The sequence below is a fragment of the Aulonocara stuartgranti genome (assembly GCF_965226115.1).
Source record: "Aulonocara stuartgranti genome assembly, chromosome: 3".
Taxonomy (NCBI): domain Eukaryota; kingdom Metazoa; phylum Chordata; class Actinopteri; order Cichliformes; family Cichlidae; genus Aulonocara; species Aulonocara stuartgranti.
The window spans coordinates 18,527,834-18,540,429 of NC_138941.1; the positions used below are offsets into that span (position 1 = coordinate 18,527,834).

General features: G+C 41.4%; 2 protein-coding genes and 1 long non-coding RNA gene across 7 annotated transcripts in view; 1 reads left to right on the forward strand and 2 right to left on the reverse strand.

Annotated features, from left to right (window-relative positions):
* LOC309700493 (uncharacterized protein) overlaps positions 1-12,596 on the reverse strand; it is a 2,098,293-nt gene that overhangs the window by 238,624 nt on the left and 1,847,073 nt on the right. The gene's annotated exons all lie outside the window — the stretch shown is intronic.
* LOC309701065 (uncharacterized protein) lies at positions 921-12,284 on the forward strand. Of its 5 annotated transcripts, none has more exons than XR_014274850.1 (9): positions 921-1,152; positions 1,250-1,428; positions 1,525-1,618; positions 1,928-2,045; positions 2,120-2,211; positions 2,313-2,406; positions 3,068-3,233; positions 3,359-3,514; positions 12,266-12,284. XR_014274850.1 is itself a non-coding variant. In XM_082525043.1 (8 exons), exons 1-8 carry the CDS (start codon positions 1,096-1,098, stop codon positions 3,107-3,109), a joined length of 747 nt encoding a protein of 248 aa, XP_082381169.1. In that variant the 5' UTR covers positions 921-1,095; the 3' UTR covers positions 3,110-3,208. The 5 variants fall into 5 exon arrangements, 2 of the variants coding, with proteins under 2 accessions (XP_082381169.1, XP_082381168.1); XR_014274851.1 differs by lacking the exon at positions 12,266-12,284 and adding an exon at positions 3,746-3,992; XR_014274852.1 differs by lacking the exons at positions 3,359-3,514; positions 12,266-12,284 and adding an exon at positions 2,768-2,958 and having other exon boundaries at positions 3,068-3,154.
* LOC309701648 lies at positions 7,616-8,998 on the reverse strand. Its single transcript, XR_014275200.1, has 3 exons — positions 8,783-8,998; positions 8,022-8,184; positions 7,616-7,690 (listed from the first exon to the last, which is right to left on the reverse strand). It is a non-coding gene; the product is annotated as an uncharacterized lncRNA (long non-coding RNA).

The following is a 12,596-nucleotide window of genomic DNA, read 5'->3' on the forward strand; positions in this document are numbered from 1 at the left end:
TGTGGTGAATTTTTTAGCTCTTTTTTTGTGTGTGAAATTATTTTTTTAACCATTTGACTTGAATTTGATTTAAGTAGATGCATATTCTTTGTGACATGAACACATGAAAATCATTTAGCCATTTATTTTTAGCTCAAAATGACAACATTAACACAGTAAAACAGGTCTCTTTCTTAAACAGAAGCCTGTCCTGCTTAACTCTTGAGAATAAAAGTAAATCTTTCTTTAAAAGAACTCTGTCCTGCTTAATTTAAAATTATATAAATTAATAGAAAACAATAGAAAGAAAAATATTCTTGTAACAGTGCACATTTAGTGCATTTAGTACAATTGGCTTCAGTAGAGGCATTATTTCAGCTTTTGCTCCCGTTTGTAAACCCGCTTGAGTACGCATCATAACTCATCATCATTATTCATGTATTACTTTTATGTATTAGTCATCTATTTGTTGTAATCATCTATCCTTGCAGTTGTTTATTACACAAAATAAATTATATTATCACACTTCTGGCCACATAGCGCTGATATTCACTGCACATGCCCATTTTAACCTTAACCAGAGGGTTTAAAAAAACAAACCAGTGTTTACATACCATATCTGCTTCTGCCGTGGCCTGGTGGACAAAAACTTGGTTAAGGGTTCCCCGAGCTTTCACGCCCCTCATGTTCTTCATGTGCCCACCATTAGAAGCATGCCTATGGAAAAAGTGCGCCGGCACACAGTGCAGTGCGCTTTAAAGGTGTTATCGTGCACTTTCCCAGCCAGGCGTTTTCCTTTTCCCATTCCTCCCTGTACTTTTTTTATTTCTCTGAGGGGAACAAACATTGCTCGCTCGTGAGCGTGTCACCACAGCCGCTCACACTGCTCATGCACAAATACGTAAACGTTGGTGAAAAAGACGGAGCAGACCTTCCTAAAGGCCGTTATAACCTTGCACTGCCAGTGGTGAGCTGCACCAGCTGTGGCCTAATGTGGTCCCCCTCAGTTAAGGACTTCCAGGGTGGTGGATATTGGCCTGGCACCTTAAATTTCTGCACCCTGTTTTCAATGGATGTCTTTCAGTCTTTCTATGACATTAAGAAGCTGCAGCAGGGATGTCACTTAAGGCCTTTGTCAAAGTGCTGGATGAACGAACAGCCCATTTTGGAAGGGTGAGTTTCTAAATTTGTCAAGTTTAAGGAAATTGTGCAAATCAATGTTTATGATGACTGTCCGTGAATATTCTGTTGTTTGTCCTCGACTTAAAAGACTGGCCGAATATCAGCTGATGCCTTCAGCAAAAGTTTCTTGGAGTGGAGTGCTGTAAAGTTTGAGGTGGACAGGATGTGCAAGGAGCCATGCTTTAGCTGCCCTGCCTGCACTCCAGACATGCTCGCCGTCTCAGTTGATGGAAACTGCAAGCTTTATCGCTTTCAATCAAATGCAAGGTACGTTATGCATTGTGGACATAAATCAAATATGGATTTGTACAAAAATTGTATTTTGATGTTTCTTTTCAAACAACTGTCACCGTGTTCGTTCAGCACTTCAGAGCAGGGGAACTTTGAAGGTGTCTTCATTGAGAAAGATGAGGAAGTTGCTGAGTTTGTGAAATACATCCAGAGACACACAAATGATGTAAGATACACATATATATCAGTGCTGTCAGCGTTAATCTTGTTAAAATGACGTTAACGCCATAACCATATACTCATACGTGTGTGTGTGTGGATACATATTTGGATGGGTGGATATTTATTTTGTTTTTCTCTTGGTGTTGTCGTAATACTATTTACTTGACTTTATCTTAATGTGTACTTCATTTTGAGTAGCTCACACTTGGATGTGCGAGGTATACTGCAGCTTGTAGTCTTGGATACGTTTAAGACATTTTGTTATAAGGTTGAATGAATTCAGCAGTCATGTATTGTGACCTCCTTTCTATAGATCAAATGGGGAGGTGCGTTTCAGGATGGGGCCGGTTCTACAGTTGGAGAAGAGGTGGAGCAAGTAAACAGTTTCCTGTCTAGGGCGGCCATCACAACGAAGTACATGTCTAAAGCAGGTGTGTGTCTGTGTGTGAGATTCCACTCAGTCTCCTGCTCATTCATTCTTATTTGTATACTAACTGAAATGCAGGGCGAACAGACATGCTGAGCCTCCTGGCTTTGGGCTGGAACAAAAGGAAAGTGGAACAACTGGGCCGCACTTTGAGCCAGAGATATCTAAAGGTCATTTTTTCAACACCCATTTTAATGTGTGTGGTAATGGGGGGGAAACACCAGTACTCTAAAAATGTCCATATGAATGACATTTATTAATGTATTCTTAGATCATAAGGATCTTTAGAGAACAAGTGGAGAGCCTGAATGCGAGCAGAAATGAGCTGGGTGTGGATGACGACACACTGCAGCAATGGGCTGAAGGTGAGTCTCAATATAATGCACTCGTGTATAACAACAGGACCCACCATGGCCTCATTAAAGAACTTAGAGTTAAGATCTTTCTGACAGTGTCAACAAACAATGAAAAATAAGCTTGTAAAAGCAGAATTGATGGCAGAGTTGTTGCGTTTGATCAAATTGGATTGGACCTGGGTTGAAGTGATGTCGTACTAGTTGGTTTTATAAAGCTGAACACCAACATACTTGTTATCTCATGATAATGCAGCACATGAAGGCTCCAGATGTCTTATAATGAATATCATCAAGTCAGTGATTACAGAGTCCACTGTAGTTTGGTGACTGTTACTCATCCTGTGTTCTGATTAATATTCCTCTCACTTAGAAACGGATCAAACTGATGGCAGCCTTGGAGCGTTGCAGGCACGAGTAGAGGAGCTTGTCGTCATCATCAGAGTGCGAACACAAAGTCTTTACAGACAAAATGGTGTCACAGTTTCTTTGAAACGGACCGTTTGATGCTCAGTTTGTACAGCTTGTACAGCTACTTTGTAAACAGAATAAAATCAGATCCAGGTTTGTTTAAGCTGGATGTGATTTGTTCTAGCAAACGAATTGATGAGTGTAGATTAAAATGTAAATATATGCATTATGTGAAGGTGTTCCTTTTTATGATTATTTACAGATAGCAACAAGAGGCGACACAGAATTCACAAGGTCATCTTAGATGAGAAGAAACGCTTGGCGGCTGCTGTTGACGACTACAACAAGGAAACAAGCAACAAAGCAAATCGTATCCAGTGATGCCCTCATGCAGAGCGACGTTTGGCCCTGGCAGAGCACAAGTGAACGTAAGCTCTTGATTTCTAAATATCCTTTTTAAACAAACTCCCAGTATCTGAGCAGCAGTTGAATGTTTTGTTCTTGAATCATAATATGCTGCTATGTTTTCCCATCTGATGCTGTTAAACTGCAGCTGCTGCTGACCTCCGGACAAAGAGAAAGGTCTTTGAGAAGGTGATGGCTGTGAGGCGCCTGAGAGAGGAGGAGATGATCCTTTGCAGGGAGATGCAGCATCACTGGACAGTGTTGCGAATGCGATCTGTGGTGTTGGGGACAATCTCCTCAGACTGTAAGCACATCTTTTATTTATTTATACATTTGGTGATGAATTGATTGAAAATAATAGCAGATGCTAAAGTCTTACTGGATCTTTTACCTATATTTGGGTTGCTAGCTAACACTGCCTTCTCCCTTAAAAAAAGTTTAATTACATGATCCTAACTCCTTGTGTTTATGAGGTGAGGTTTGTTTGTTTGTTTGTTTGTTTTACTTATATTTAATAGTTTTGTTGTTTTTACAGCCTCCCTTGTTGGCATGTCGGAGGATGCACAGAAAGGACTCCATAGCCTGGTTTAAAAACAAAGTGAACTGAAAGCTGAAACGCTCAAAGTAAAGGACGTGTACAAGAGAATCCTCAGCCACCAACCACTCCTGGAAATGGACTCGGAGGAGGAGGAGGACGTTTCAGACGATGAGAGTGATTTGAGCACTTCTGATGAAGACTGATTGTGTCATCATTGATGTTATGTTTGCTAGAATAAAAAGTTAATCACATCTGTTTAATGTGATTTTTATAATGTCTGTTTCAGAAATTGCTTATCAACAGACATTTTACATGTTGAGAAGAAAAATGTAATTCCCTTGGTGCAGTTGTTTACCCTGAATCATTCTTTCCCATCTAATTTAATGACTCGTGCACATGTTCAGATACAATAACATAATTGAATTCATGGGATGCTTTCTGGGCTGCTCAAATTACCACAAAATGTAAAAGCACCAGGCAGCACACTCACAAGGACATGTTTTGTTCAGTGTTTTGTTGAAGAAATCAACAAGTACAACTGAGATGTTTGCTGTAGTGGTGTGTTTGTTAAGAAGCATGCCAGCACACTGGTGAACTGACAGTCCCAGAATGCACCCGAGCCAGTGACTCGCCCCAGAACAAATGACATTAATTATCTAGAAAGACAACCGTGATCAAAGACTAAGTAGGAAACAAAAGATAAGGAAAGGTACTGTGGGGTAGGAAAGAAAGGCCAGAGCTGTGCAAAATGACCTCCAGCAGGCCACAAATATGCACGTCTGTTCAAACGGTCAGATACTGACTCCATGAGGGTGGTATGAGGGCTCGACGTCCACAGGTGGGGGTTGTGCTTACAGCCCAACACCGTGCAGGATGTTTGGCATTTGCCAGAGAACACCAAGCTTGGCAACTTTGCCACTGGCGTCCTGTGCTCTTCACAGATGAAAGCAAGTTCACACTAAGTACTTGTGACAGAGTCTGGAGACATATTGGAGAACCTTCTGCTGCCTGAAACATCCACCAGCATGATGGTTGGGCAGTGGGTGACTAATGGTGTGGGTGGCATTTCTTTGGGGGACCGCACAGCCCTCCATGTGCTCGGCAGAGGTAGCCTGACTGCCATTAGGTGCTGAAATTAGATCCTCAGACCCCTTGTGAGACTATATGCTGGTGCGGGTGGCCCCGGGTTCCTCCTAATGCAAGACAGCGCTAGACCTCATGTGGCTGGAGTGTGTCAGCAGTTCCTGCAAGACGAAGGCATTGATGCTGTGGACTGGCCCGCCCATTCCCCAGATCTGAATCCATTTGAGGACATCTGGGACATCACGTCTCACTCCATCCACCAACTGCACCACAGACTGTCCAGGAGTTGGCAGATGCTTTAGTCCTGGAGTCTGGGAGGAGATCCATCAGGAGACCATCTGCCACTTCATCAGGAGCATGCCCAGGTGTTGTAGTGAGGTCATACAGGCATGTGGAGGCCACACAGACTACAGAGCCTCATTTTGACGTGTTTGAAGGACATTACATCAAACCAGATGAATGATTCTGTATTGCACTGATCAAGGAACCAACCCAATAGGAGCTAAAGGCATCCTCTTCACATTACTTAACATAGTGAGTTTATACTATGTTTAATGTGCATTTTCTTCATCAGTCTAGAACATAACATGTTAGCGCTCCCTGGTTCTTTTTGGAGACAGATCCTGAGACAGCAGGCAGCTTTGGAGAACTCATGCCAGCTGTGGTCATTAAGGAAAACTTTGATTTAATATTGATTTCATGACAACTATCCTCAGGCACATATTCCTGGATATATACAATGACACGAGTAGACACTAACCCCCAGCAGTCTGGTGCTATGACAGCATAACTAAGGGCTGACCTGAACCAGCCCCAACTATAAGCTCTATAAAGAAGTGAAGTCTTATGCCAACTCTTAAAAGTCTTGACCATGTCCACCTCCAAAACTCATAATGGACTTTGGAGGTGGACAGCTATCAAGCTCCTCACAGAGGAGCAGCTTGACAGCTAACAGCTCCCAATTTAGTTTAGTCCAAATACATGAATTCAAATTGAGGTGATAACTATTTATCAACAGTATGAATGTCTGTTCCCGTCCAACAAAGTTGTTACTACATACCATGTTGAGCAGGGCTTCCACTTGACTTTAACTTCTTCTTTGTCCTGAAAAACATGATATAAACAAACAATTAATTCAGAAAGACATGCAGGTTGCATACAAAAAGGAGCCTACAAACATTTGTGTACTGTTGAATGGCTCAATATATTATACAGTTAGTTTACAAAAATATAAGAACCACTACAATGCTTGTACTGCCAGCATCGAGTGCATGTCAGCAAAGCAACACTGCTTACATTGTGGCTCACAAGCTCCACTCCTTTTCATCAAAACCAAAATTTTATCTACATTCTGTTTTTTACACTTTAAATCCCAGTTAGGTTAAATATTACCAGTAGCTTTTCAGATAAAACAGTAATAAAGTCCTAATGGTTTCATAAATCTTCATATTTTTTTTCATATAAGCATCGGGGACAAGGCTGTCTTGCAACTGTTGAGGTCACTAGTGTGCGCCCTATTTCTTCCAGGATCACTCTTCATTTGTAGGTTTTAGTGGACTCCTACTACTGTGAAGTGGTTTTCATGGGACAGGGGCTTGTATTCCAAGATCTGGGAGATTGTAGAAATGAGCTGTGATGCCCTTCTTGCCATCTTTCCAGAAATATCAGTGATCTGGAAGCTGTTAGGCTGACTTACAGCAGCAGCACTTTCTGCACCTGCAGAAACTCCAGGACACATTTACTAACAGTGTTTGTTGCTGTGTGTGCTGCAGCTGCAGCTTTGAATTTTTTTTGAGAGCTAATATTTTGGCTATGGTGTCTTGTTATGAAATGTACAAGAGTAAGAGTGTTAGCATGTGTGTCAAAGCTACGTTTGACTGGGAAACTCAAAGCTCAATAACCTGTATCAACAACAATTCACTGCAGCCTGTGTAATATTTGATGCATCATAATTTATTCCAGTCTATCTTGCAAATACATGTTTGCGTTGCAATGTCATGCACAACACACACAACTATTAGAGCCTTAAGATCAAACCTGCGTCATTCTTTTGGTCCACTGCAGTGTAGCAGTCAAACAAGGAGAAGTGAAGTGGCCCCAAATGGCCAGGATAGAGATCAGAGGGTTAATGCGTAAAATGCATAAAAATATTATTGATTACAGGATAATACATTAATGTTAATATCAACAATAAGCTTTTTACTCTGAAGTTACAAGTATAAACAATGCTGTTACATGTACACTTAAATTTTTTACTATAAGTATGGAAACAAGTGAACAGCATTTTATAATAAGTTTAACTGGAATTCTGTACACTGAAAAACAAACAACAGATAAAAAACACAAACAAACAGCCAGTGCCTTCATCTGTCCATTAAATGTCAAACATCGCTTTGACCTGTAGTCTCTGCTCGTCAGCACATGCTTTTAAAAAGAGCTCCATGTCCTCTGCAAACTGAAAAACAAAGAGGAAGAAGTCCCTCTACACAACAACACTGTGGATGACAGGCCAGGCAAACATCTATTGACCTGTTTGAATGCCTCCTCATCATGTGAGCCTTGAAGTTTTTTTGTAAGAAGACTAAGACCACAGTGAGGACGTTTCATTTTCATGGACTTTCCACAAGCCCCAGTTTCATTTAGCACAGAGGGTGGAGCACATGAATGTTCTACCCAAGATTCAGGAAATGGTTTAGATGCTGGAGACGAGACATCGAGAGGGAGATGGGGCTCCACGGAGAGTTCAGTGGGGAGCAGTCCTGAATGCTGACATGACAATAATTGCCTTGCCGTATCCCCACGCTGTATGACTGTCATGTTACAGAAGGGCAGTGAAAGTGCACCGGCACATCATTTTGTCTGTAAGAGAGAAAAAAAAGAAAAAACATGTAATTTAAATGTAGTTGTATAGAATGCAGTCAGTTTATCTAACAATCAGATTGTACATATTAACAAAAATATCCAAGCCGTCCTCAATAATGAAAGCAAAATGGTGTGGATCACAAGAGCTGTCAGGAAATGTGGTGAACAGGAAAAATATTTAATGAAAACACTTTTTTCTCTCGCTGATGAATGAACTGAACTGTACAATGTGAAAAATAACTTTTAAGTCAACAAAGACCTGCAGAGGTGCTGAAAAGAAGTGCATATTTATGACTTTAACTATGAGGTATATTTAATACCAACATACCTTTGAAAGGCAAAGCACTTTGAATGTGTCCATTTATATGCTGCTCAATCTTTGCCCTGACAGCAGGGCTGAAAGTGGGGCACAGAGGGCAGTGAAACAGCCAACACGTGGTGCATTCCTGCAATTCTGGCCTGGAGGCAGAACTCCAATTTGATATTTGCATCTAAAACAGAGAGAAAAACAGATAAACACCATATACACATTTAAGTTCAGGTTTTAGCAGAAATAACACGTTACAGTTAGCATGTAAGAGATTTGGGAGAAAATTCTTTACAAAAACATAATTTACAAGAAACTTTTATTTGTGACATACGTATCTATTGACATATAAAAGACAACTGAACAAAGGCTAACTAACATCTTGGCAATAAAACAGAATAAATAGAGAATATTAGTATTTATACATACATAAAACTCTCTGTGACGACCTTTACAATGTTTTTGCAGGTGGAATGAGAGACATGAATAAAGTGCAATATGCAGTAAATGGAACAATGTGCATTGATGTTACAGATCGTGAAAAGTAGTGAAGTGAATTTGTTCATAACAAGCAAAAATCAAATACGTTTGAAACTGACCACTAAATGCTAACCAGAAGTGTCAAAAGTGCACATTCTTACTAAAGTTTAGATGCCTCGGGGGTCTGACCGTTGTTGTAGCGCTAACAAAGTGCCAACGTAATCAGTGTAAGCAAACTAGATGATTCCTACAATTATATAATTATTAACGGCAAATTTAGACATGAAAGACTCTGTAACAACCTTTACGATCCACTTGCAAGGTTTCCACAGTCGATGGCTGTATCCCAATTCAGGGTCTGCAGCCTTAAAGTTCGCAGCCTCAACGGTCCATGAACTCTGAACATCTGAACTCTGAAGCATGAACTCTGTGTCAAAGATTCAAGCTGCAGTTATTTATATTTCCTATCACCTTAAATCTTCACTCAAAGACACTCAAGTATCTGTGACAGTGTGTATATAGATGTATCATATATAAGAGAGAAATATTGTTCTTTTAATATGTTGGCATTACTAAATGTGGCTCAGTGCTTACATATATGTGTAAAAAGCAAATGTACGAGCTGTGATAACTGTGTCTGATAGAATGAAGAGTAGACTGATAAATGAAATATTCCTTTATTGGGTGAGAAAATCAGACCATGTCATAACTGCTTTAAGTCATACAGAATAGATATCAGAGCCTTAAACAGGCTGACTTCTGCTAAATGGGTCAAACTGGGCAGAAAGTCTACAAACACATAACATCCTTATAGAATATGATGTAACACTATAGATCAACTTACCTCAGAATATATAAAGCATATAAACAATCACAGCAATATGATGCAACAAACACAGCAGTGCTACTGATCCAAAATACTCAAAGCTTCATAGAACTGAAACCAACATTTATTTTTAGCTCCATTCTGCTGCTGATACAGACTTTAGGTTTCTGAACATTAAACTTGTTGCTGCCTTTCATAGTGTGTAACTTGAAGGCCCTGAGTACTTTCTCCCACACTGGAAACACTGGAATGACAACATTATTTGAACATTACCTAATAAGACTGATTCAGCACAGACAGTTATGTTAAACTTTCCTAGCAGTCCTTCACAAACAGGGAACAGTCTGTCTATTCTCTCCATCTGTCAGCTGCTGCTGGCTCTTCCTCCTCCTCTTCCTCACACACTGCTGAGTTTGTCCTGGTGGATCATCAGGGCTGCAAAGCCTCACAGATGATGTGCAGCAGTGGCTCCCTCAGTCTGTCCTCACTCTGGACACTTGCAGTCGTCACACATGGAAATCAAATGTGTGATAAGGTGCAGGATTCAAACACAAGTGTGACTTATAAACACATGTTCATACTTTTATTCCACAATCAGAGAGAAAGAAACAGAGAGAGAGTGCAGGACCATAGCTGGACTCGCCATCGGGCATACCGGGCATTTGCCCGGTGGGCCGCTGGCGATTTTTTGCTTTTATGGGCCGATCGATTTTTTTTTTTTTTGGAAGGGTATAAATAATGAAAGGTGTTGGATTGGCCAATTGGTCATGATCGACTCTGGGCTGGACCAATTACAGCCGAGGAGGTCGGATGCACCCTCCCCCTTGTTTAGCAATCTTATAGATGAACTAAAGAAAATGGAGAACAAAAAAAGGAAAGAAGGTGCAGAAAAAATTAGGGCCAAAAAGAAACAAGCCCTTCAGGCAGACGCTGCCAAATGTGCAAAAATAACTGAATTGTTTGGCGGTAGCTGTGGCATAGCTTCCACAGATTTAGCAACATCAGCAAGTGGTGGAGGCCAGCAGGTGGATAAGGGAAAGGGGAGGCAAGAGGAGGAGAGACCCGAGGCGGCCGCCGGTGTTCCAGATCTACTGGCGTTTAGATCAACTGGCGTTGGTCGAACAGATGTGTGTCAGTCTTGCGTTTCAGGAGCTGCTACCGACAAACCAGCAAAAAAACGCCAAATGTGTCATCTGTGACATTTGTGAGGTTGTCTTTGAGTCCACTCAAAGTGGCCAGAAATCTTCCCCGTAAAGCAAGCAACAGCTGCCAGCACGATCAATAGTCTTTGGTCACCGTTTGCACGCACAGGTCTGCCACAACAGCTCGTAAGTGACAATGGTCATCAGTTCACTGGAGAGGAGTTCCAGTGTTTCCTTGGGAGTAACGGCATACGACATATCACTTCAGCTCCCCATCATCCTGCAACAAAGCTGAACCAGCCAGTCGCACAGAGGGGAAACCGCTACAACAGAAAATTGACAATTTTTTTACTGTCTTACCACTCATGCAACAACTGGACACACACCTGCAATGCTCTTCATGGGATGAGATCTGAGATCACATCTAGATTTGCTGAAACCAGACATTCGCAAGGATGTCCAAGATAAACAGTCTTCCATGGTGGAAGCAACAAGAAACAAAACCAGGTTCTTCAATGTTGGACAAAGAGTTCTCGCCAGAGACTACAGAGACCCAAGTCAGAAATGGCATTCTGGCACGATTCGTTCACGGACCGGACCGCTGATATACACCATAAATGTTGGAGCCAACTTAGTCTGGCGTAGACATGTTGATCAGATTCTAGATGCAGAATGTCACGTAGTTCCAGAGCAACCCGAGAGGACACATCTACACTTCAAGATTCAGAAGAGTTTGCCCTCGCTTCACCACCTGAGGTTCAGGGTTTACGTGAAACCACCAATGTTCAAACACCTGAACTTTCCACACAGAGCACTATGGACTCTGACCAAACAGGCAGATGTTACCCTGAGAGAAATCCCAGAGCACCTCAGAGACTGAACTTATAGGTTTCCAGTTCATTTTGTAAGGAAAGCAGTTAAAATGTTTAAGAGGAAACAACCTACCTCTATGTTGTAAATCACTGAGTAGGTGTCATATTTCAGTTTAAGTACAATCTTATGCTTATGCATAAGCTTATGCTAGACGAGTCCAGAAGTACAGAAACCTTGTGTACAGCGTTGGAGATGAAGTTCTTCTCTTGAACATGAAACGTGGAAGGAAGGGAGGAAGACTTGATCCAGATTTTTCAGGACCCTACACCATTCAAGACATCGCTGGCAAATGTGTGAGATTAAAAAACACAGAAGGAGCAACTTTAAGAAATCACTACAGCATTGACCATATCAAGCCGTACAGAAGAAGCCACCATGTAAATATCAGTGACAATTAAAAATACCCAACTCGCAGTCAGACGGTGAACAGCAGCACAGACCTGAAGATGCCTCCCTGCCATCCTACTGCTAACCCTCAGTGCCAGCAAAGTCCAGAGGATTCATTATGCACCCAAAACGGCTGACACAAGGAGTTTAATTGTGTTCCAGGACCAGAAACGCGTGAACAAGAACTTCCCTCCCGGAAACAAAGCTTAGAAAATGAAGGTGACATAGTGAACAACTCTTTTTGACCAGTTGGTCATTTGTTGCCAGTTTGGCGTTGCAACTTAATTGACTGTTGCATGACTTTGTTTGCATTTTGCAGTCTTCAACTCATATTGGATGTAAAGAAACGTGCACTGAGCTTGTGGAAGTCTGGAAATGGATCTGCCTGTCAGTAATTTTCTATTTTGCCCACCCGCTGTACCTTTCCTATTTCTCTGCGTGTAAATGCATGCCTATTGTATTGACTTTTTTCCTGTTGTGGCCCGTCGGCCTTTACCAAGCTTATCCACTACAAATCTCATGCATGCCTGAGCTAACTTATCATATTTTTCTTTTAGTAAAGAGGCTATGGCGTGCAAAGGATACTGGGCGCCTGGAGTCAGTTGTTGGAACATAAAAGTTATTTGATTCCTCTTTTCGAACACTGCAGGGGTCACGGTGGCTTTCTGATGAGGTAAGAGAACTTATCATTATTGAGTCTGATTTCGAGGTTCTGCTCCTTCTGAAGCATTTGCAGTGCAGAGACCATTAATAGTTTAAAATGTGCGAGTAAGTCGGGGGGTTTGTATTGCAAAACTCTGATAAGGTTTCACCCATTCACTTCAATAGGAAAAAATGTTATCAACCACAACACAGATGTTGTGACATCATAATACCCAGTTTCAGTAT